Here is a 26,021-nt window from a genome sequence, read left to right as displayed (position 1 = left end):
GGGCTACATAAGTGTGTTTACTTTGTAATAATTCATTGAGCTATACATTTATGACTCATGTCTTTATTCTTGGTGTGTCATACATTATTAAAAAAATTTTTTTTAAGTAAGATAGTGGGTCATGCCCATTAGTCGTGTGGGTGTGTGTGTATGTGTGACAGTACCACGTATATTAGTGATCTATTGATATGTGACAAATTAGTCCAGAACTTAGCCTAAAACAGCAACACATATTATCTTACACGATTTCTGTGGGTCAGGCATTTGAGAATGTCTTGGTTTCTCATGAGGTTGCATTTAGGGTGGGATGAAGGATGGCTGGAGACGAAGTCATAAGAGGCTTGAATGGAGCTAGAAGATCAGTTTCCAAATGGTCCACTCACGTGGCTGTTGGCAGGAGCCTCAGTTCTCCCCACGAAGACCTCGACGTAAGGCTGCTTGAATGTCCACACATCATAGTGGCTAGTTTCCGCCAGGCAAGTGGACCGAGGGAGCTCAGTGCAGTGTTTTTGAGATTCATCCATATTGTCTGTGTGTATCAGTAGTTTACTACCTTTTATTAGTAAGTGAAATTACGGTCTGTGAATGTGCCATACTTTATTTATCTCTTCTCCTTTTGATGGACACCTGGGCTGTCTCAAGTTTCAGGCCACCGTGAAAGTAGCTGATGTGTACATTCTTGGACAGGAATCTTTTTGAACATGCAATTTCATTTTGAGACAGGAAAGAGATCGGGCTGGCTAAATTAAATAAGGGCTACGTTTCAAGGCCCTGTGTGCTCGACCAGCTACAATTAAATCTAAACCTAAGTGTAGACCACCGTGTAACTTTTACTGCTGGCACCCGAGAACTACTTGTGATGAACAAACTAGGTGCTTAGACAAGATAAGGGGCTACATTTCAAGGCCCGGTGTGCTTGACCAGCTATAAATTACCAATAATCCTACTGAGTTGTTTTTCAAGGCCTCACCAGGTGCAGAACATGCGCAGTAAAGATCAATGTGGCCTATGAATGACCTTCCACGTGAGACAAACATGAACAGGGACCCCTCGCCAGGGCTCGAACCAAGATCCAGAGGCATCACGCATGCAGAACATCCCAGAATAAGTCCTGTTCGGCCTCCTGGCAGCCTTTGTGACAGACTCCATCTTGGTTCCAGCAACCTCTGCGAGGAAGTCCGTCTTGAATTCTAACTGCGCACGCATTTGATTTTCATAATCCCTCCCCTTCTCTGGAAATCCCCACTCATCTAATGAATGAAGATAATGCCTCCCCTCCTGCTCCCGCCTAGAAACTTCTATAAGCCCTGGGGAGTCCTTTGTTCAGTGAGAGACTGGAGGCCAGCGCAGCTGGAAACCCCTGTCGCTCTCTCCCTCGCTAGCCTTTTACTTTCTTTCTGTCACTAATAAACCTTTGTTTGTGTGGAACCTCTGAGCCGTTCCTGGTCATTCCTGGTCAGAGGAAGGTAAGAACCTAGGAAGGGCTTAGTCCCGAGCTGGGAAGCCTTGCCCTGTAACAGTTTCTCTTGTGTGAATATCCAGGACAGTAATTGGTGGGTTGTAGGGCAGGTGTATGTTGGGTTTTATGAGGAAACGCCATACTTTTTCCAAAGCGACTGAACCGTTTTACATTTTTCAAGACGAAGTATGAGCATTATAGTTGCTTCACGTCGTTGCCATCTGTTATGGATTGAATTGTGTCCCCCCAAAGTATATGTTGTAAATCCTAACCCCTGGTTATAATAGCATTTGGGAATGGGCTTTCTTTGTTACGTTAAGAGGCCATATCAGTGTAGGGTGTGTTTTAATCACCTCTGAGATAGAAAAGAGCAGGTTAGGCATAGAGAACCCAGCAGAGATGGGGGAAGATAGACACCAGGCCTCATGAAGATCACCGAGGAGCCTGGGAACAAGGACCTTCCCCCCGAGCTGACAGACAAAGCCTCCTTCTAGAGCTGGTGCCCTGAATTCAGACTTCCAGCCTCCTAAACTGTGAGAAAATAAATTTCTGTTAGTTAATGGCATCCACTTGTGGTATTTCTGTTATAGCAGCACTAGACAACTAAGTTTAGTGCTTTTATTTTTAGCAATTGGCTAGTTATGGAGTGGAATTTATTGTGGTTTTAATTTGCATTTTTATGAGGACTAATGATTTTGATCACTTTCTTCTGTGTTTATAGCCATTTGTGTATCTTCTTTTGTAAAGTGGCATCTATCTGTGTGTGTGTTTTTAGTTCTGTGAAGCCTTACCGCTTGTATAGATTTGTGTGTGTGTGTGTGTGAGTAATACCACCATCAGGAGACAGAACTGACCCATCATCACAGAGAAGCTCCCTTGTGTTTCCCCTTTACAGTCAGACCCTCCTTTCAACACCAACACCTGGCAACCTTGATGTGTTGTCCTTTCAAGAATGTTACAGAAATGGAATCGTGTAGTATGACACTTTGTAACCTTTTGAGATTGGCTGTCTTTTTTTCTACTCAGCATAGTGCCCTTGAGATTCATCCAAGTTGTTGCAAGTATCAATAGTTCTTTTCTTTTTATTGTTGAATGCTATTCCATTGTAATGAGAGCCCGCGGTTTGCTTATCCTTCATCAGTTAAAGGACACCTGGCTATGGCAAATAAAGCTGCTATAAACATTTGTGTACAGATTTTATGTAAACAAAGGTTTTCCTTTCTCGGGTAAATACCTGGGAGTAGGATTGCTGGGTTGTGTGATAGGTGTGTGCTTAAGTTCGTGAGAAACTGCCAAACCCTTCCCCAGAGTGGCTGTGCTACTTTACATTCCCACACAGTCAATGAGAGGTCCAGTGGCTCCGCATCGTTGTTAGCACTTGGTATTGTCATCATTTTTTATCTTAGTCATTCTAACAAACGCTTGCCATCGAGTTGACTGTAGCTCATGGTAACCCCTGTGTATCAGAGTAGAACTGTGCATCAAAGGGTTTTCAATGGCTGATTTTTCCAAAGTAGATCTCCAGGAAATGGAATGCATAAACATTGATATCCTAGGCATTAGTGAGCTGAAATGGACTGCTATTGGCTATTTTGAATCGGACAATCATATACTCTGCTATGCTGGGAATGGCAACTTGAGGAGGAATGGTGTTGCATTCATTGTCAAAAAGAACATTTCAAGATCCATCCTGAAGTACAATGCTGTCAGTGATAGGATAATGTCCATACGCCTACAAGGAAGACCACTTAATGCGACTATTATTCAAATTTACACACCAACCAGTAAGGCCAAAGATGAAGAAATCGAAAATTTTTATTAGCTTCTGCAGTCTGAAATTGATGGAACGTGCAATCAGGATGAATTGATAATTACTGCTGATTGGAACATGAAATTTGGAAACGAAGAAGACTCGGTAGTTGGAATATATGGCCTTGGTGATAGAATCGATGCAGGAGATCGAATGATAGATTTTGCAAGACTCATGACTTCTTCATTGCAAATACATTTTTTCACCAACATAAACAGTGACTAGACACATGGTCCTCGCCAGATGGAATACACAGGAATCAAATTGACTACATCTGTGGAAAGAGATGATGGAAAAGCTCAATATCATCAGTTGGAACAAGGCCAGGGGCCGACTGTGGAACAGACCATCAATTGCTGATATGCAATTCAAGTTGAAACTGAAGGAAATCAGAGCAAGTCCACGGGAGCCAAATTATGACCTTGAGTATATCCAACTGAGTTTAGAGTCCTTCTAAAGAACAGATTTGACGCATTGAACACTAGAGACCGAAGACCGGATGAGTTGTGGAATGACATCGAGGACATCATATGTGAAGAAAGCAAGAGGTCACTGAAAAGACAGGAAAGAAAGAAAAGACCAACATGGATGTCATAGGAGACTCTGAAACTTGCTCTCGAGTGTTGAGCAGCTAAAGCAAAAGGAAGAATTGATGAAGTAAAAGAACTGAACAGAAGATTTCAAAGGGCCTCTCGAGAAGACAGAGTAAAGTATTATAATGACATGTGCAAAGAGCTGGAGATGGAAAACCAAAAGGGAAGAACAAGCTGAAAGCAGTGAAGAAAAAATTCAAGCCTCGAGTTGCAATAGTGAAGGATTCCCTGGGGAAAATATTGAACGACATAGGAAGCATCAACAGAAGATGGAAGGAATACACAGAGTCATTATACCAAAAAGAATTAGGCGATATTCAACCATTTCAAGAGGTGGCATATAATCAGGAACCGATGGTACTGAAGGAAGAAATCCAAGCTGCTCTGAAGGCATTGGCGAAAAACAAGGCTCCAGGAATTGACAGAATATCAATTGAGATGTTTCAACAAACAAATGCAGCGCTGGAGGTGCTCACTCATCTATGCCAAGAAATATGGCAGACAGCTTCCTGGCCAACTGACTGGAAGAGCTCCATATTTATGCCTATTCCCAAGAAAGGTGATCCAACCGAATGTGGAAATTATAGACCAATATCATTAATATCACACACAAGCAAATTTTGCTGAAGATCATTCAAAAACAGCTGCAGCAGTATATTGACAAGGAACTGCCAGAAATTCAGGCCAGTTGCAGAAGAGGATGTGGAACCAGGGATGTCATTGCTGATGTCAGATGGATCCTGGCTGAAAGCAGAGAATACGAGAAGGATGTTTACCTATATTTTATGCCTGTGTAAAGGCATTCAACTGTGTGGATCATAACAAATTATGGATAACATTGCAAAGAATGGGAATTCCAGAACACTTAATTGTGCTCATGAGGAACCTTTACATAAAGCAAGAGGCAGAACAAGGGGATACTGATTGGTTTAAAGTCAGGAAAGGTGTGCGCCAGGGTTGTATTCTTTCACCATACCTATTCAATCTGTATGCTGAGCAAATATTCCGAGATGCTGGACCATATGAAGAAGAATGGGGCTTCAGGATTGGAGGAAGACTCACTAGCAACCTGCATTATGCAGATGACATGACCTTGCTTGCTGAAAGTCAAGAGGACTTGAAGCATTTACTGATAAAGATCAAAGACCACAGTCTTCAATATGGATTACACCTCAACATAAAACAAACAAACAAAAATCCTCACAACTGGGCCAATAAGCAACATCATGATAAGCAAAGGAAAGATTGAAGTTGTCAAGGATTTCATTTTACTTGGATCCACAGTCAACAGCCATGGAAGCAGCAGTCAAGAAATCAAAAGACGTATTGCATTGGGTAAATCTGCTGCAAAGGACCTCTTTATAGTGTTGAAAATCAAAGATGTCACCCTGAAGACTAAGGTGCGCCTGACCTAAGCCATGGTTTTTTCAATCACATCATATGCATGTGAAAGCTGGACAATGAATAAGGAAGACCAAAGAAGAATTGACGCCTTTGAATTGTGGTGTTGGCAGAGAATATTGAATATACCATGGACTGCCAAAAGAACAAACAAATCTTCCTTGGAAGATGTACAACCAGAATGCTCCCCTTAGAGGCAAGGATGGCAAGACTATGTTTTACATACTTTGGGCATGTTGTCAGGAGGGATGAGTTCCTGGAGAAGGACATCATGCTTGGCCGAGTACAGGGTCAGCGGAAAAGAGGAAGACCCTCAGTGAGATGGACTGACACAGTGGCTGCAGCAATGGGCTCAAGCGTAATAATGATTGTGAGGATGGCGCAGGACCAGGCAGTGTTCCGTTCTGTGGTACACAGGCTCGCTATGAGTTGGAACCAACTTGATGTCACCTAACAATAACAACAACAAAGAGTGCCAGGCCTTTCTTCCGAGGTGCCTCTGGGTGGGTTCAAACCATCAACCTTTTGGTTACTAGCCAAGCACTTTACCCTTTGTACCACTCAGGACTCTGTGCCATTGTAATAGATGTATATGATTTGATTTTTTTTTTTTTCTTGAATGAGCACTTTGTGTCTTGGCCCTGGATGATTTCTTAGAGAGGCGTCTCACTCATGTTGGGTGCCCATACCCCACGCCTCTCTGAGGGAAGGTGAAATGAGCATCTTCTTGCTTCAGTTCTCGCTGGTGGCATGATCTAGCTCAGAGATTTTCAAACTTGCTGTTAGCAATGGATCATTTTTTCAAGTAAAATCCTACACAGAACACCAGTTCAGATCAGGTGATGATGGGCCTCTCTGCACCAATCACCACCCCACAGCCATCCCCCAGTATTGAGGCTCAGCTTCTAATCCTGGCTTTTATGGCATCCACCTCTGGACTTAGCATGCCTCTTAATGCCTTAGGGTCTCTGTCTTTGATCTGAGGTATAGAAACAATAATATCTACCATACCATATTCCCATATCTTGCAGAACTGAAAAGATAAAATTATAGCTGTGAAAATACTGAAAAACATTACCGTTTATGATTTATACTTTTTATTATACAAATAGTATTTGAGGCAGCCTTCCAAAATTGTTAAGGTTTATGTTTAAAGACAGAAATGTCTGCAATCAAATAGACATGTTGCTTAGGGGTTTGAAGGCCTTGGGGGTGTTTCTAAAACTCTGGGTTTTCCATTGCAGATTTTTACTTTTTGTTTGGAAAGTGTTAGAAATTTAGATATTCTTATTATGCTAAGCAGATGTTTAAGTTTTCCGACACTTTCCAAAAGACTTTTGGAATTCACTATGGTGGGGGTTCCAATGACGAATAAGCCCCACCTAGTGGTTATTTTCAAGTTTGCAATTTTAAAGGTAAAAATATTTTTTGGGGCCCAGTGTTACTTTTCACGTGGCTCTGAAGTGAGAAAGCGTAAACCGACAGGGCAGTGTTCCCCATCCGCCCTCCCCCGCCCCGGACACACACAAGGTAAACATTGTTACTAGTTTCTGGTCTGTCCTTAAAGAGATTTTAAAAATAAACACACATGCAAGCAGATGTGTAATTTCTCCACATCATTTTATTTTTTTACCCAAGTGGTGGGAGAACTAACATGTCACTTGCATGCACCTTGTTTTTTTTTTTTTAGTTTAAAAACATATCTTGGCCATTTCCCCCTAAAGCAAAACCAAACCAAACAAACTGGTTGCCGTCACGTCGATTCTGACTACGGTGACCCCGTGTGTTGTAGAGTAGAACTGCTCCATAGGATTTTCAAAGGTGTGACCTTTTGGAAGCAGATTGCTGAGACTTTCTTCTGAGGTGCCTCTGGGTGGGTTCAAACCGTTAACCCTTCAGTTAGTAAGCAAGTGCTTAACCATGTGCACCACCTGAAACCAAAACCAAACCCTTTGCTGTCAAGTCGATTCCAACTCACAGCGACCCTACAGGACAGAGTAGAGCTGTCCCATAGGGTTTCCAAGGAGCTGCCGGTGGATTTGAACGGCCGACCTTTTGGTTAGCAGCGGAGCCCTGAACTACTGCACCACCAGGGTTCCTTACACCATCCAGGGACTCCACATCCCCATGTTGGCACATAAAGCCATAAATTCCATTGTATAGATGCACCACTTTTCTTTCAGTCACCCCTCTACTGATGGGCTTCCAGGTATTTGCAATCTTGTGCTGTTACAGTGTTATGGTGAATAACCTACACATACTCCATAGCTTATATTCCTCCATAACCAAAAGAACCCCAAAAAACCCAAGCCATTGCTGTCGAGTGGATTCCGACTCCTAGTGGCCCTATAGAACAGGGTAGAGCTGCCCCGTAGGGTTCCAAGGCTGTCATCTTTACAGGAGCAGACCGCCACGTATTTCTCCTGTGGGTTGGCTGGTGGGCTCAAGCCACCTACCTTCTGGTTCGTAGCCAAGTGCTTTAATCCCTGCGCCACTGGGGCCCCATAGCTTCTACGTACTCCTGTATGTGTTGGGATATCCTAAGGATATGTTTCTGGAAGGGGAATTGCTGAGTTAAGAGATAGGTTCACTTGTAATTTTTGTGGCTGTTGTCTAATTTCCATCGATAGAGGTACCAGTTTATACCCCTCCCCTGGCCAAGCACGAGGCTGTCCGTTCCCCACAACCTAGCCAACACAGCGTGTCGTTGCACCGTCTGGATTTTGTTCATGTGATAGTGAAACCCGACATCTCAGTGTAGCTTCAGTTTCTGCTTCTCTTATTGGTCCTGAGATTGGGATTTAAAAAGTGCATTTCAGTGACGTTTGTATCTCCTCTTCTGTGGAGCACCTATTCAGGTTGTTTGCCCACTTGTGGGTCTGTTTCTGATGGATTCTATAACCGTGAATTGTAAAACCAAACCAAAACTGTGGGCCGGTTTCTGATGGATTATAAAACCAAACCAAACCCATCATCGTCAAGCTGATTCTGACTCATGGCAACTCCACGTGTGCTAGAGTAGAACTGTGCTCCATGTGGTTTTCAGTGGCTGATTTTTGGACGTAAATTGCCAGGCCTTTCTTCCAAGGCACCTCTGGGTAAACTTGAACCTCCAACCCTTTGGTTAGCAGCCAAGTTTGTTAATTGTTTGTACCACCCAGGGACTCCAGGATCCAATAGCTAACTCAAAAAAATGCAAGAAGGGGACCTGTCCTGTTTCACGTGTTTTCTGTTGGGAAGCTGGCTGATTCTGTGTCCTTTAGCTGCCTTTTTTTGTTGTCTTTTACGTTCCAGGATGAGTGTTGGGTGCCCCTTTGATTTTTTCAGACAGTTTTTTGCTGACTGGGTGGGTGAGAGAAGGTGAAGATGGTTGGGTTGGTTCTAGTTTGGTCTGAGCCAGTTGGCCGGCAGGTATTTAGGAAAGACATGGAAACATGACGTGCTATTCTAATCCACAGGGACCCTGATGGCACAGTGGCTAAGAGCTTGGCTGCTGTCCAAAAGGTCAGCAGTTCGAATCCACCAGCTACTCCATGGGAACCCTGTGGGGCAGTTCTACTCTGTCCTGTAGGGTCGCTATGAGTTGGAATCAGCTCGACAGCAATGAATTTGGTGTTTCGGTTTTTGGTCCACAGGCGTTTAAGGTTTGTACTATACACTCATGCCGTTTGTACTGTGGTTGGAGATGAACTGCAGACAGGGGCAGTGTTTGTGGTAGGCGTGCCTTCTGGGACGTACGTGGGAATGCTCTTTAGGGACCCAAGTGAATTAAAGTTCAACTACCGTTTACTGGGGCTTAGATGAGGAGTCCCTGGGTGGCGCAAATGGTTAGGCACTCGGCTACTAACCAAAAGGGGGGTGCTTCAAACCCATCCAGAGGTGCCTGGGAAGGTAGGCCTGGTGGTCTGCTTCCGGAACATCACAGCCACTGAGATGCCCTCTGGGGGCAGTTCTGCTCTGACACACGTGGAGTTTCCATGAGTCAGAACAGCACCTGGTTTCTTTGTTTTTTTTTTGGTTACTGTGGTCATGCCACGTATTGGTGCTGGGGCTGTAGGAATGGATCGGACGTAGCTCCTGCCCTTGAGAAGCAGGCGGCGGGGTGGGGGGAAGGGGGGTAATAACAGGAACGGCAGGGAATATTACTGAGGACTTACTATGTGGAAACCCTGGTGGCGTAGTGGTTAAGTGCTACGACTGCTAACCAAGAGGTCGGCAGTTCACATCCGCCAGGTGCTCCTTGGAAACTCTATGGGGCAGTTCTACTCTGTCCTGTAGGGTCGCTATGAGTCAGAATCGACTCGAGGGCAGTGGATAGTGGGTTACTATGTGCAAGGTCTGGTATAAGCACTTGATGTGACAGTCCTCTGAGTTCTGAGCAGTTATCATTCCCATCTTACAGGTGAGAAGATGGAGGTACAGGGAGGCTACGCCACTTGGTGACGGACACACAGGTGGGGACAGAGCCAGGACGCAGGCCCGAGTGATGTTTTTTCCAGGCTCTGGCTGTGCTGGAGCCTCTCCCTTCTGTGAGGCAGGAGGCACAGAGGGTCGAGTGGGAAAGCCTCAGGCCCCAGTGCACTTGGAGAGTCTCAGCAGGCCTGCAGGGATGGCCTGGCCCAGAACCTCACTGTGGTGAGTCATCTCTGGGTTAACTATGCAGTTAATCCAAAACTGTGGCCGCCAGGAGCTGTGGGTGAAGTTCACTCCCTCTGGCAAGGTCTCTTGAAGGAAACGGAGTGACGCCCCTCCGCGGCCGTCACGTCCACCGCTGTGCCACAGGCCACTCTCTCCCCCATCTCCAGGGACACTGCTGTCCCATCTTGTCAGAGAGAGGAAAATGCCTGCTATCCGCCATCTTTAAACCCGCAGTGGGGGGTGGGGAGCCAGATGCCAGAGACTGGTTTAAAGTCGTCTTGTCAGGAAATCCTGTAGTCTGTGTTACATGGGGGCCTTCTTTGGGCCTTCAAATAAGAGATACAAAGAGATAATGACGAAGATACTGCTCTGTCAGGTATCCTGGTCATAGCATCCCAAAGGGTGTACTCAGCCACCGAAAGTTCAGCGTCTCACACCCGTTTTGTGTCTGTTTTTCACAGGTATGACTTAAGTCTGGATGAAATGAGAGCTCTGACATTTCAGAGGGTGAAGTTCACCATGGGTTTGCCTCTGTTAAAACGTGCAGTTCAGGAACAGGTCAGTTCAGCCATTATTTTGGTGGTATGTGTTTGTGTGTGAGAGAGAGGGAGCTCGATTGATCGATTTTGTTTTCTTTGCTTGTGTGACATGCAGAAGCACATATAGTTCTGTCCTGGAGGAAGCGGACAGACTACGTCCACACAGCCTCGCTTTCTGTCCTGCTCTCCATTAACCTACTTGTCCCTTCCCCTGATCCCACACATTCATGTCCCCCCTTTGCTGATCCCACACATTCATGTCCCCCCTTTGCTGGTCCCACACATTCATGTCCCCCCTTTGCTGGTCCCACACATTCATGTCCCCCATTCCCTGGTCCCACACATTCATGTCCCCCCTTTGCTGGTCCCACACATTCATGTCCTCCCTTCCCTGGTCCCACACATTCATTTCTCCCAGGCCCACAAGTTAGGAGATGGGGAATCAGCAGAAGTAATGAAATATTTATTCACAAAGCCAATATAATTTTAGGCATAAAGTTCTCATACCTGAGAAATATAACTCTCTCATTTTAGAGGACTTTAAAGCATTTTAGACCTGTCCAAAATTTATGAGTCTTATTTGTCTAAAAATTGCCATTCTAAATTCGTTGAAATTATTTTAGTCAATTTACCAAAACCAAACCAAACCCAGTGCTGTTGGGTCGATTCCGACTCATAGCGACCCTATAGGACAGAGTAGAACTGCCCCATAGAGTTTCCAAGGAGCACCTGGTGGATTCGAACTGCTGACCCTTGGGTTAGCAGCCGTAGCACTTAACCACTATGCCGCCACCAGGGTTTCCTTAGTCAATTTAGTCTCATTAAAAAGAAAACAGAAAAGAGAAGGAAGGAGGGAAGAAGGGAGGGAGGGAGAGAGAGAGGTAGGAAGTATGATTACAGACCTCCACTTTGCTGCTAGCATTAGGAGCTGTGTATTTTAGCAGAGTTTACATCCATTTTACTTAGCTTCATGGCTTCCTTAATTCTAACACTTTACACAGGTAAAAAAATGTCTTCAGGTGAGACCCCTAGGGGAGGAACCTGGACTGGTATGTGTTTCAGCTCAGTAGAGGGCTGACCCTGTCTCAAGGTGAGCCCTTCCAGCCCAGGTAGTCTGGGGAGTCCTCTCTCCTGGCTCATCTATGAAGGCGGTTTCTGAGGCTGAGGGGGAGGGTCCTCCCCATTCAGTAGACCACTGGGGGCTCTTTTTTCTGTGGAGTGTGGCTTGGTGCCAACAGGGGCATATGATCTATGTTTGAGCCTGGATCAAACTCTCACAGAGGGATGCACCCACCTCTGACCCACCTTCTCCCTCTGAGTCAGCTGTCATGGGGAAGCAGGGACTGAGCCCAGCGTCTCCTCGGCAGGAAGGAATTATAGGCAGAGTCTTGGCGCGTCCTCCTGAGGGCGTCCACCATAGCTTCCTCCCAGCTGACCGCAGCCATGCCTTTTCACGTTTGGACAGTGAGCACCGAAGGACTATCACTTGGCAAAGGAAGCTCCTCATAACAGAGTGCAGTGTGCTTGCAAAGCCTGAGAAGCCATTTCCTTCCAAGCAGTCTGGCAAAGCAGACTTTCAGACCAGTACATCATCTCTCAAGTGCACATTCCTTCAGGGCCACAAACACAACCACAAACAGCGTCGGGCTCCAAATGCAGGGGTATGGTTGGAAGGAGAAACCCTGATAAGTGGCCAGTCATTGCTGATCAAGTCTCCCGCCCCCTTAATCAACCCAACGTGTCTATGGCTTAACTTAGTGTCAGTAATCAAAACCTGGACGTGAGGGTTGATCCCTTAAGGAGTCTTGCTAATTGCTACCGGACCCACTGAGCCTGAAGGATTAGCCAGCGTAATCTCACTCTTGAAGCACGTTGAGCCCTGGATCCAATTATCTTACTGTATTCATGGCTCCCGTAGTGGTCTTAAGCAGCAGGGACAATTCTCGTCCTGGGCGATTGGATTGGGTCAACGGGACCCCGCCAGGTTCGTTCCTGTTAGTTACGTCAGCATGCTTGGCCCTTCTCTCTGCGTGAATTCACAAAAGCCAGTGAGCCACAAGGAAATTAAACTGGCCATCGGCACAGCCGGCTGGAAACCGGCTGGCCTGGCCTCGTCTCACCCAGCACATCGGGAGACTAGCTGGACGTGGCTGTTTGAAGGCTCTCTGGTTCCTCCGGTGAACTGCTGGAGGAGCTGTCCACCTCTTTAGAGGAAGAGGTAATGATTCATCCCACCTCTTAACGAAAACATTCAGGCACAACTGTACCGCCTGTTCCTGGAGCCTTCCAGGTCGTCCTGACGTCCGTGGCCCTCGTGTTGCATTGCTGTGAGCTTTGTGGGTGATGATGGTTTGGAGGTGGAATGTGGTGTGTGATGCATGGTGACAATGTTCTTGAGCACAAATGAGGAGTGTGCCTTGGCGTCTGGGCAGCTACACTCTGTGCTTTGTTCAGGCCTCTACAGACAGTCCACAGACCAAGAATAAGCCACCAAATATTTCCACTCTGTATTTTCCCCCTGCCATCTGTAATAGATTTGAGATGTTCCGATCATTTTAAAAGAAAAAACAGTGTGTGAGTCAGACTGCAAGTTGTACATGCATGCGTGTGTTTGAGGACACACACACACAGCTCCATCGCTGCACTCTGTACACACACACACAGCTCCATCGCTGCACCCTGTGCACACACACACACAGCTCCGTCACTGCACCCTGTGCACATACACAGCTCAGTCACTGCACCCTGTATGCACACACAAACACAGCTCCATCACTGCACCCTGTATGCACACACACACACACAGCTCAGTCACTGCACCCTGTACGCGCACACAGCTCAGTCACTGCACCCTGTATGCACACACATACACACAGCTCAGTCACTGCACCCTGTATGCACACACATACACACAGCTCAGTCACTGCACCCTGTATGCACACATACACACAGCTCCGTCACTGGACCCTGTATGCACACACACACGCAGCTCCATCACACTCTGTACACACACATACACACACACACAGCTCCATCACTGCACCCTGTGTGCACACACACAGCTCTGTCACTGCACCCTGTGCACACACACGCATGCACACACAGCTCCGTCACTGGACCCTGTGTGCACACACACAGCTTCATCGCACTCTGTATACACACACACAGAGCTCCATCATTGCACCCTCTGTGCACACACACATACGCACAACTCTGTCACTGCACCCTGTACACACAGACGCACACACACACACATACAGCTCCATCGCGGCACCCTGTGTGGACTGTTGCTGCACCCGTTTCTAGAGTCCCACAGGTGAATGCCTTGGCCAAGAGGACCTCTCTTCTTCTCCCGAGGATTCCAGAACTGGACTCCTGAGTGAGGGAATGGCTGACTCCCTTCATTTCTGGATGAGGAGACAGAGGACCAGGTCAGCCGTCTGCTTTGTTGTGGTTCTGGGACTGGAGCCCAGGCCCCTCCTGCAGGTACCTCATTTGCTGTGAGGGGCAGCTTCCTTAGAGAGCATGACCCTGGAAACTGAGAAGGGGCTGCACCAATAATATCCACAACTGCTAATAACAGCTCACACTTACTGAGTGCCTACTTTATGCCAGTCAGTGCTAAGAACTCTAGGTTGATGCCACAGTATCCCTGCTGGTATTCCCCTTTTACGGATGACTGAACTGAAGCTGAGGACTGGGCCTTCGGTTAGCTCTACAACTGCTGTTGTCAGGTGTCGTCCAGTTGATTTTTGACTTGTAGCAGCCAGGTGACAGAGTAGAGCTGCCCCACAGGGTTCTCTAGGCTTAATCTTTTTTTAAAATTGTTTAAAATTTTTTTAAGTTTTTATTTTTTTTGTTGTACTTTAGATGAAGGTTTACAGAACAAACTAGCGCCTCATTAAACAGTTAAATATACATATCATTTCATAACGTTGGTTAACAAGCCCACGGCATGTCAGCACTCTCCCTTCTCAACTTGGAGTTCCTCTTTACCAGCTTTCCTGTCCCCTCCTGCCTTCTAGTCCTTGCCCCTGTGCTGGTGTACCCCTTTAGTCTTATTTTGTTTTATGGGTCCGTCTAATCTTTGGATGAAGGGTAAACCTCAGGAGTGACTTCATTCTGTCAGGCCGGTAAATCTGGCCTTTTTTGGCGAGTTAGAATTTTGTTCTACATTTTTCTCCAGGTCTGTCCGGGACCCTCTGTTGTGATCCCTGTTAGAGCAGTCAGTGGCGGTAGCCAGGCGCCATCTAGTTGTATGGGACTCAGTCTGGTGGAAGCCATGGTAGATGTGTGGTCCATTAGTCCTTTTGACTGATCTTTCCCTCGTATCTTTAGTTTTCTTCATTCTCCCTTGCTGCCAAAGGGGTGAGACCAGTGGAGTATCCTAGATGGCCACTCACAGGCTTTTAAGACCCCAGACACTACTCACCGAAGTAGAATGTAGAACGTTTTGTTTATAAACTATGTTATGCCAATTGAGCTAGATGTGCCCCGAGACCACGGTCCCCACAGTCTAGGCTTAATCTTTACATGAGCAGATTGCTTGGCTTTTCTCCTGTGGAGCCACTGGTGAGCGTGAACTGCAAACCTTTCAATTAGTAGCCAAGTGCTTACCATTGTGCCATCAAGGTTCCTTAGTTATACAACTAGTGGAGCCTAGTGGTGTAGTGGTTAAGAGCTCGGCTGTTAACCAAAAGGTCGGCAGTTTGAATCCACCAGCTGCTTCTTGGAAACCCTGTGAGGTAGTTCTACTCTGTCCCATAGGGTCCCTACGGGTAGGAATTGACTTCGATGGCAACGGGTTTGTTTATACAGACACGTATATACATTCCACTAGTTACATACATACAGGGAGTTCCTGGAGGGCAGATGATATCGGTCCCCAAGTCTGTCTTTAAGTCGAATTTGTAGGTGAGTCAGAACAGCACCGAAAAATCCAAATCAAGTCCATTGCTGTGGAGCAGGTACACGCGGTTCTTACAGAGCATCAGTTAGTCAGGTGTTTGTCTTAGTCTGTAGCATACATTTTACCTTTCTGTGCATATAAAACACTCAAGGAACACACCCAAACTGCAGTGTTTCCATGAGCTTCCCAAGGTGGTTGTGCGTTTGTTACTATGAACCGCTGTATTTAATTAACTCCTTGTAGCAGTCTGTTCTTCAGGATGAGTTATCTGTAACCACTTCCTGAGCACATTTAAATCTGGTGGTTCTCAACCCTGGCCGCACGTGGGGGGCTGTCCAGACTTCTGCTGTCCAGGCTTTAGCTCAGACCAGTGAGATCAGCATGTCAATCTGCCAGTGTTCCTGCGTGCACTGAGGCTGAGAACTGCTCTCTGTTTCCCTCCTGGTACCCTGTGCTGTCTCCCTAAATGGTTCTCGCTCAGCACTGATCCCTTCCATTTGAGGTTCAGGGCTTACTCACAGGGTCCCTCTGTCCCAACATTTTCTTCCCCCAGGAGGGAGCCATTTGGGGTCAGGCTGCTCCTGGCCAAGTGTAGTGTGGGGTGGGGACAGCTGCCTGGATAATGAAGCCCACCTTTCTCCCCACGCCTGCTCTGTGCCTCCATTCACCTTCCGTCCCATCCTGAGCTCTGCGCCTCTTCTTCCCATGAGCCACGTGGGCTGTGGGCCTGGGAGCACCGTCAGGATTGAAACCTGTGGCTCTCAAACGTGGTCTGAGGCCCCTGGACGTACCCAAGATCCTTTCAGTGCTATCTGAAGAGTAGATGTCTGACTACCTGTCTTGTGAGGCCAGATTTTCATCATAAACTTCAACCAAAAAAAGGTATCGCAACAGATGGAATGCAGAAGCAGACACGAGAGCTTGGTGCCTTCTGTCAAGCCGGACGTGAAAACAGTTTGCAAAATGTCAAACCACGTCATTCTTCTTAACGATTTTTCGTTTGTTTTGAAAACAATTGTTATTTTTCATATATTTGATTTATGTTGACATCCAACGGGTTTATTATCTTGAAAAAATTGCTGTTATCTTAAGAATTCTGAATTTTAATTACTGATATGGTAAATTGATAGCTATAACTCACATAAACAAAAGGCCTTTGGCGTCCTCAGTAATTTTTAAGTGTAAAGGGGTCCTGAGACCATTGTTTGAGAACTGCTGATCTAAATCATCTACTGTTTTTGCAGGAAGCCCAGTCTCTGCTCAGTTGGGGGGATATTGGCAGAAAATTGGTAGATTTATAGTTATAATTATCATAATATGATCGTCCATTATTTTGATACTGGGCAGGGGCAGTTCAGTGGTAGACGTCTCCCCTTGATCGTCTATTATTTTGATACGGGGCAGGGGCGGTTCAGTGGTAGACGCCTCCCCTTCCATGCAGGAGAGCTGGGTTTGATTCCCAGCCAGTGCAGCACTTGTGCAGACACCACCTGTCAGTGAAGGCTTGGGTGTTGCTTTGATGCTGAATAGGTTTCAGCAGAACTTCCAGACTAAGGTGAAGTAGGAAGGAAGAAAGGCCTGGCTATCTACATCCAAAAATAATCAGCCAGAGAAAACCCTATGAGTGACAATGATCTATCTGCAACCAGTCACGGGGGCGATGCCGGATAGGGTGGCGTTTCATTCCGTTGTGCGTGGGATCACCATGAGTCGGGCCAACTCGACTGCAGCTGACAACGACAATAACAACTTTATTTGGATAATAACTTTAGATAATCTAAGTTTGGGATATTTTTGTTTTTGACTTAGAGAAATACCAAGTGGGTGATCAGATCTAGAATGGAATAAGACTCTCAGGTCAGCTCACCTTGGAAGGCATTTGGAAATGGGGAAAATGATTGCTCTCCTAATTTAACTCCGAGAAAAGAAACGGTCTTTCCCAGGAGGCAGTTACAATTAAGCCACGAGTGTGTTGCAGAAAAGGACCTGAGCAGGGAGTATGCCAGGGGACTGAGGATGTCTGCCCTGCCACTGGTCCTTCCTACCTGAGGATGTCTGCCCTGCCACTGGTCCTTCCTACCTGAGGATGTCTGCCCTGCCACTGGTCCTTCCTACCTGAGGATGTCTGCCCTGCCACTGGTCCTTCCTACCTGAGGTTGTCTGTTCTGCCACTGGTCCTTCCTACCTGAGGATGTCTGTTCTGCCACTGGTCCTTCCTACCTGAGGTTGTCTGTTCTGCCACTGGTCCTTCGTGCCAGCCCATCCCACCGAGGCCGCGCCCTGCTGCCCACAAACACCAGTGCCAGCCCCGATTGGTCCTGCAGACCACGACAGAGAACGCATCCCTCCCCCATCCCAGAACCGGTTCCTGACCTCTTGCTGAGCTCTTGGCTCTGTCACCCTGGCTTTGGCTGTGGCCCCTGGCTTCTGTTTGTTCTGGAACCGAGGCTTTTCCTAGTAGTCTGTGATGGGCTGCCCCGACCTTGGTCCAGTGTGCTGCCTTTGGCCAGAGTCCCTGTCCCAGCTCCAGCTTTGTGGACTTGGACACTGTCCACTTGGCAAGCGCTCTGGTCAGGCCAGCCCTGGTCCCTGTGGGTTACTGTGGGAGATTTGAGCAGAGATAACAGAGTGGCCTCTTTACAGAAGTCCCCCTGTATAGATTGGCACCCAGACTGAGCTGTCATCTGTGGTGACCACAGGGATGCCTTGAAAGGGCACGTCGGGCAGTGAGCTGGACTTGCCCAGCAGCTCCAGTGCGGCTGGAGATGCGGCACTATTACTTACGCCCTGTAGCCGTTCTGCGTGACGAAAACATTAAATTCTGCTTTAGATGAAGGTTTACAGAGCAAATTAGCTTCTCATTAAACGAGTAATACACATATTGTTTTGTGTCATTGGTTACCAAACCCCATGACATGTCAACACTCTCCCCTTCTTGACCTTGGGTTCCCTACTTCCATTCGTCAGCTTTCCCGTCCCCTCCTGCCTTCTCATCCTTGTTCCTGGCTGGTGTGCCCATTTAGTCTCTTATACATGGTTGAGCTACATGTATTTTTGTTTGTTTTATGGACTTGTCTAATCTTTGGGTGAAGGGCGAACCTCAGGGGAGCGACTTCAATACTGAGCTAAAAGGGTGTCTGGGGGCCATACTCTTGGGGTTTCTCCAGTCTCTGTCAGACCAGTGAATCTGATCTTTTTTTTTTTTTGTGAGTTAGAATTTTGTTCTACATTTTTCTCCAGCTCTGTCTGAGACCTCCTACTGTGACCTCTGTCAGAACAGTTGGGGGCAGTAACCGGGCACCATCTAGTTGAGCTTTTACTTCTAAGCCTTAAGATTTTAAGGCTTCACTCTTGCAGTGAATAAAGACAATAAAGAAACAATACCTATTTAGGAAGTCAGATGGTGATAGATACTGTAGATAGCGGCTCAGTGCTGGAATTCTCGCCCCATGTGGGCTGCCTGGGTTAGGTTCCTGGCCAGCGTGCCTCAAGCGCAGCCACCCCCGTCTGTCAGGGGGGGCTTACATGCCGCTGTGATGCGGAACAGGTTTCCGTGGAGCTTCCAGGCTAAGACAGACTAGGAAGAAAGGCCTGACTATCTACTTCCAGAAAATCACCCAGGGAAAACCTTGTGGATCACAATGGCTTGAGCCCATTGTGCATGGGTTGCCATGAGTTGGAGTCCCTGGGTGGTGCAAATGGGTAATGTACTTGGCTGCTAACCAAAAGGTTGGAGGTTTGAGTCCACTCACAGGCACCTGGGAAGAAAGGCTTGGAGATCTACTTGTGAAAAATCAGCAGCTGAAAACCCTACGGAGCACATTTCTACTCTGACGCACGTGGGGTTGTGGGGTCGCTGTAAGGGTGGTTAGGGGAGGCCTCATGGTAAGGTGATGTTGGGGCAGACCCCTAAGGGGAGTGGGGAGGGAGCCGGGTGGAGGTCTGGGGGAGCAGCATCCAGACAGAGGGGGCAGCAGATGCCACTGTGGGTTCTCCCCAGGGGCTGTCATTATGCTAGCCTCCCCAATCCCCATGTACACACAGGAGGTCACTAGCTGGGCTCACTGCAGCCCCCTATGGCCAGCATCAACCCCAGTTTGCCCTGGAGGGCTGCCTTTGCTGATGGCCCCTCTCTGAGCCATCACTAGCCCTTGGCCCACCAGATTGTGACAAGGATTCTCTCCTATCACCTCGACCTGAGAGTCAATTCTCCTGGTTGTTGTTGGTTCCCATCACAGTAGAAGGATCATGTGGGGTGGATTTTAACAGTCTGCCTGCATGCTGTGGAATCACACAGAGCTGGCTTAAAACCGGCCTCTGCTCCTTTTTTGGTTCCTCTGTGAGCAAGTTACCTTCTCTCTCCACACCTGGGTCTCCTGACCGGTAAAACACAACAAAACACAGTGCCGTCGAGTCAATTCCGACTCATACCAGTAAAAGAGGATCATATTTACTTCACGGGTTTGCTCTGAGCACTGAACGGCAGCACCCTTCTGTTTGTCTCCTACCTCTCTGGACTCTCCTCCCAGTCTCCTCTTGGGTTCTTCCCACCCGCCCAGCCACTCAGAGTGAAGGCCCCGCCTACATCCTTGGGCCTCCTCCTCTCTGTCAGTGCTCACACCTTGGGGAGCCCATCCAGCCTCTGGCTCTAATTCCATCTGTATGCTGACGACTTCCCAAGAAGTCTCCCCTGAACACTTCATACTACTAAATGCCTCCAAGGACAAAGCCCTGATTTAACCCTCAGATCTCGTCCAGATGGTCTTCTCACCTCGGTAGATGGCAGCCCCACCCTTGCAGCTGCTCAGACCTAACACCAGGGAATCGCCCCTCCTTACTCTCTGGCACCTCACATCCCATCCGTCAGCAAGTCCTCCTGCTCTTCCTTCGGAGCAGAAGCTAATCCAGCCTTTTCTCCCCACTGCCCCGCGGCCACATGGCCCAGCCAGCACCGCCCCTCCCCTCAGTGACTGCAAGATCCTCCCAAATCTGCTCCCACACCTGCCCCTCCAAGGGTACATCCTGATAAAAAGTCGGACTGTGAACTGCTCTGCTCAGTCTCGCCAAAAGCCTCCCCATCTTATCCATCTGAATAGACTCCAAAACACTTACAAGGTCTTACATGATCCAGTAGCCCACCGCCTCCCTTGTTCACATTCTTGTCTCTCCACCTCATTCCACCACCACCCCCAGCACACACAGACCAGCTTGGCTCTTACCCGTTTTCCAAGCCCGCTGCTCCAGCCCCTCCTGATTCTGTAAGGCTTGGTTAAGTCAGTTACAGATAGAGAACATATAAAGATTTACATGTGCTAACTGGGAGAAATGCTGAAAATTCCACTTTGTCAAAGTAACTTGTGCTCGTTCCAGGAAGATCAAAAAATACTAAAAGGTAAATAAAACAAAACAAAAAAACCCAGACCAGTTGTGGTCGAATGGATTCCAACTCCTGGCTGCTCCATGTAAGTAGAGTAGAACTGAAGTCAGCAGGGTTTTCAAGGCTGTGACGTTTAGGAAGCAGATCGTCAGGCCCTCCTTTTGAGGTGCCTCTGGGTAGGTTTGAACTGCCAGCTTTTCGGTTAGTAGTTAAGCATGTAACCATTTGTGTCACCCAGGGAGTGCTGCAGGCAAACAGATAAAAACGTGTATCTCACCATCCCACCACCCAGAGGTAACTGGTGGCAGGCTTATATATGCCAATCTGGTCTTTTTAAATGCGCTATTTATGTGTTTTTTAAAAAACCAAAACAGGATGGCCATACACACTTTTCTAGTTATCTTCAGTGAATGTGGGCCACTGATTTTGGAATTAGATAGAGAAGGTTCATGTTTGACTTCACAGAGGAACTCTGGCCTGGGGCAAATTTTTTAACTTTTTGAGTTTCACTTTCCTCCCCTGTAAAATGTGGATAATAATAGTGCTTACCCTAAAGGGCTGCTGTGAGTGTTAGACCCTGTAATATGCGTAAATATGACAGTGCTCGGGCACGCAGTAGATGCTGAGTGAATGCCCAGTGGTGTTATTGTTGGGCCGTCTGGCTGTAACGGTTGTGTAGTGCACTCATCTCTCACCAGGTGAAACACTGGAGCTGTAACAGCTGTACAGTGCTCTCATTTCTCACCAGGTGAAACACTGGAGGTGTAACAGCTGTGTAGTGCACACATCTCACAGTGTGTGTGTACTGGAGCTGTAACAGCTGTGTAGTGTGCTCTTCTCTCACTGAGTGAAATACTGGAACTGTAACGGCTGTGTAGTGGGTACATCTCTCACCGGGTGAAACACTGGAGGTGTAATGGCTGTGTAGTGCACACATCTCACACTGTGTGTGTACTGGAGCTGTAACAGCTGTGTAGTGTGCTCTTCTCTCACTGGGTGAAATACTGGAACTGTAACGGCTGTGTAGTGGGTACATCTCTCACCGGGTGAAACACTGGAGCTGTAATGGCTGTGTAGTACACTCATCTCTCACCAGGTGAAACACTGGATCTGTAACGGCTGTGTAGTGCACACATCTCTCACCGTGTGTAATACTGGAACTGTAATGACTGCGTAGTGCACACATCTCTCACTGTGTGTAATAATGGAGCTGTAACGACTGTGTAGTGCACACATCTCTCACCCTGTGAAATGCTGGAGCTGTAACGGCTGTGCAGCGCTCTCATCTCTCACCGGCTGAGACACTGGAGGTGTAATGGCTATGTAGTGCGCTCATCTCTCACCGGGTGAAACACTGGAGTTGTAACAGCTGTGTAGTGCACTCATCTCTCACCGTGTGTGATACTGGAGCTGTAACAACTGTGTAGTGCACACATCTCTCACCGTGTGTAATACTGGAGCTGTAACGACTGTGTAGTGCACACATCTCTCACCGTGTGTAATACTGGAGCTGTAACGACTGTGTAGTGCACACATCTCTCACCGTGTGTAATACTGGAGCTGTAACGACTGTGTAGTGCACACATCTCTCACCGTGTGTAATACTGGAGCTGTAACGACTGTGTAGTGCACACATCTCTCACCGTGTGTAATACTGGAGCCGTAACGACTGTGTAGTGCACACATCTCTCACCGTGTGTAATACTGGAGCCGTAACGGCTGTGCAGTGCTCTCATCTCTCACCGTGTGAAATACTAGAGCCGTAACGGCTGTGCAGTGCTCTCATCTCTCACCATGTGAAATACTAGAGCTGTAACGGCTGTGCAGTGCTCTCATCTCTCACCGTGTGAAATACTAGAGCTGTAACGGCTGTGTAGTGCACTCATCTCTGACCGGGTGAAACACTGGAACGCCATTTGCTCATGGGCAACACTTGGAAGTAACCATTAATTTCCATTAAAATAATGCACTTTCCGTGGTCAGAAAAGAAAGCTCACCCGTCACACTGGTAATGTCAGTAAGGTGCATTCATCATCACGTACAGTCAATATTTATAAATTCTGTGATTGCACTAATAATCAGGAAAATCTCCAAGGTAGCTAGGGATTCAGGAGGTAGCATGTGCTGCCCAGTGAAACCAAACCAAAAACTAAACCCATTGCTGTCCAGTCGATTCCGACTCATAACGACCCTGTAGGACAGAGAGGAACTGCCCCATAGAGTTTCCAAGGAGTGTCTGGTAGATTTGAACTACTGACCTTTTGGTTAGCAGCTGTAGCACTTAACCACTGTGCCACCGGGGTTTCTTGCCAAGTGAAGATGTATTAAATTTGAGGCAAGAATTTGGAAAATCCTAAACTGCCTAAACGCTGCCATAACATTGTTGTGAAAAGAGAAAAATACCCTTAGACAGAGCCATGGAATGCCACCTTTCATAATTCCTGTGCCAGATTTTCCTGGTAGTCAAAGGTCCCTGGGCTGAACAAAGACCCAACAGGCACAGCTTTTGGTACAGAATGCTCTGAGCACCAGCAATGAATAAGAAGGACCAGACCTGGAGCTATGGTGGAAAGTCTGGATTTTCTTGAAACTGTAAAGGAGTCGTTGCAGGGTCTTCAGCATGGGGGAAGGGTGGCATGAGATGATGATTACTTTTAGCAGATTATAGTGCCGCCCGGATCAAAATTTGTAAGTTGATTAGGATATCTAAAGCAATCCTGTGGAAGGACCAAGTTGGAAGACTCTCACTGATTTCAAGGCTTGTTGTGGAGTTACTCAAGGTGGTGTGGTCTGGGCATAAGGACAGACAGGCCAGTGGACAGAATGCAGAGTCCTGATCAATTGCTTTTTTGACAATGTCATCAAGGAACTTGAACGGGGAAGGAAAAGTCTTTTCAACAAATGGTACTGGCGCCTACCTCATGCTGCACACAAACATTAATCTGAGGTGGATCACACACCTGAACATAGATTCCGAAACCACACAGTTTGTAGAACAGAAGAGAATGTCCTTTTGACTTTGAGATTGGCAGAGATTTCTGAGAGGACTCCAAAAACACTGAACATAAACAGGGAAAAGTGATAATTGGTCTTCACCAAAATGAAACACTGCTCTTTATCAAAAGAGATCATTAAGAGACTAACAAAGCAACCCATAAACAAGGACAACATTTCTACAATGCATCCATCTGATAAAAACTTGTATCCTTATTCAGAGGATTTGTACCCAGAATATATAAAGAATTCCTGCAGCTCAATGATAAAAAGACAAACAACTTAATTAAAAAAATAGCAAAAGATTTGAACTGTCAATTCATAAAATGATACAAATGGCCAATGAGCATATGAAAATGTGCTCAACATTTTTAGTCATCTGAGAAATGCATATTTAAATCATAGTGAGATACCGTTACACTTCTTCCAAAATAGCTAAAAATTAGACTGACGATATCAGATGTTGGCAAGGTGTGGAGATACTAGAACTCTCATACATTGTTGGTGAAAGTGGCAAATGGTTCAACCATTTTGAAAACCGTTTTGGCAGTTTCTCACAAAATTAAATGTAAACTTACCCTTTAGCCTAACAATTACATTTCTAAGTGTTTACTAAGAGAAATGAAAGCGTGTGTCCCCCAAAAGAGTTGTATACAAATATTTATACTAGCTTTGCTCATAATTGCCCCAGATTAGAAACAGTCCAAATGTTCGTTAATACAAGATTAGACAAATTATGGAATATTCATAGATGGAATACTACTTTTGGTCATAAAAAGAATGAACTATCGATATATACAACAGCACAGGTGCCTTACTTGTGTGAAAGATGTGGGCAGACAAGTAGATGGCTGCTGTTGAGTTGATGCCAACTCATGGCGCTTTTACGTACAACAGAACGAAGTGTTGCCTGGTCTGGTGTCGTCCTCACTGTAGTGGGCGTTTGAGATCATCGTTGTGGCTATTGTGCCAGTCCATCTCATCAGACAATATTTTTTGTGATCCGTAAGGGTTTCATTGGATAATTTTTGCAAGTAGATTGCCAGGCCTTTCTTTCTAGTGTGTCTTAGTCTGCACCGAAACCTGTCCACCATGGGTGACCCTGTTGGTATTTGAAATACCCGTAGTATAGCCTGCACACAGCAACATTCAAGCCACCAAAGTACGGCAGACGGACAAACCAAAAACAAATCCGTTGCTGTTGAGTTGATTCCAACTCATAGAGACCCTATAGGACAAAGTAGAATGGCCCCATAGGGTTTCCAAGGAGCGACTGTGGATTGGAACTGCTGACTTTTGATTAGCAGCCGTAGCATGCTGTAGCTCTTAACCACTGTACCACCAGGCCTCCAAACTGACAGAAGGCAAACATGATTCCAGGTATGTACGCTCAAGAACAGGCAGAGCTGTTTCTGGTAAAAACAGAATCGTGGTGGCCTGTGGTGGTGAGGACTCACAGGAAGGGGCAGCAGGGGAATTCTGGACATCTTGATTGGGGCAAATACTCACACAGGGGATGACTTATGAGAACCTGGACACTTCAGCTCTATGAACTTCACTGTGTGCCCGTTTTACTCCAACAAAACGGAAGACCGTGGTGCCTGGCGTTTGGCAGGGTGGAAGCCACGAGGCCGGTGAGGAGACTGTCCAGGCATGAGATGGTGGTGGCGGATGTGAGGAGTGGCCAGACTTGGGGTCTCTTTTAGAAGGAAAGTCAAGACCGGTCAGCGCAGTAGGCAAGGGTCTCATTTAGAGTAGAGCAGGCTGGACACCTGAAACCTTGAAGGCCAGCTGTATATATTATTTGTGTATTTTCCCTGACCTCTTTTCTTTCTAAAATAACTTGAAGCTAATTGAGTACATGTATTCAATAAGGCTAAGAAGCCGTAACTAAAAGTAGAAAATTGAAACCAGAGGACAGAAGAAGCAAATATGCCAGTCTGGGAACTGATAGTAGAAAACCAAGATCGGGAATCTCCTTAGGCCAGTGTCCTTGGCGGGCGCCCACCCAGGGCTGCCAAGGGGCTGCATAGGGGCCATGTAGCTCTTAACGTTGACGTGAAGACAGCTCAGACTGTGCTCACCCAATCAGTGCTGAGTCAAGGTGGTTCTGTTGGAAGGAGAGTGTGTCCTTCAGAGACTTTATGGGCTTATAAAAACAAAAACACAGACTTTTGCAGAATTTGGTTTGTAGCAGTGTTACATAGCAAAGTCTGCTAAATCAAGTGCTCTGCAAAGAGGTGGGAGAGTATTTAGGGAAAGCTACTTTCCTCCTGTTTGCCACTGAATTTATTAATGAGA

General features: G+C 46.7%; 1 protein-coding gene across 1 annotated transcript in view; it reads left to right on the top strand.

The window, feature by feature from the left end:
• The window catches only part of ACOXL (acyl-CoA oxidase like), a 61,691-nt gene that overhangs the window by 10,252 nt on the left and 25,418 nt on the right, over positions 1-26,021 (top strand). The window contains 3 exon segments of the mRNA XM_064269036.1: positions 8,722-8,907; positions 9,666-9,898; positions 10,363-10,463. Of these exon segments, the coding sequence (XP_064125106.1) occupies positions 8,797-8,907; positions 9,666-9,898; positions 10,363-10,463 (445 nt within the window). The 5' untranslated portion in view covers positions 8,722-8,796.

This window comes from Loxodonta africana, chromosome 15 (assembly GCF_030014295.1).
Source record: "Loxodonta africana isolate mLoxAfr1 chromosome 15, mLoxAfr1.hap2, whole genome shotgun sequence".
NCBI lineage: Eukaryota > Metazoa > Chordata > Mammalia > Proboscidea > Elephantidae > Loxodonta > Loxodonta africana.
This window is presented reverse-complemented; position numbering and strand designations above follow the sequence as displayed.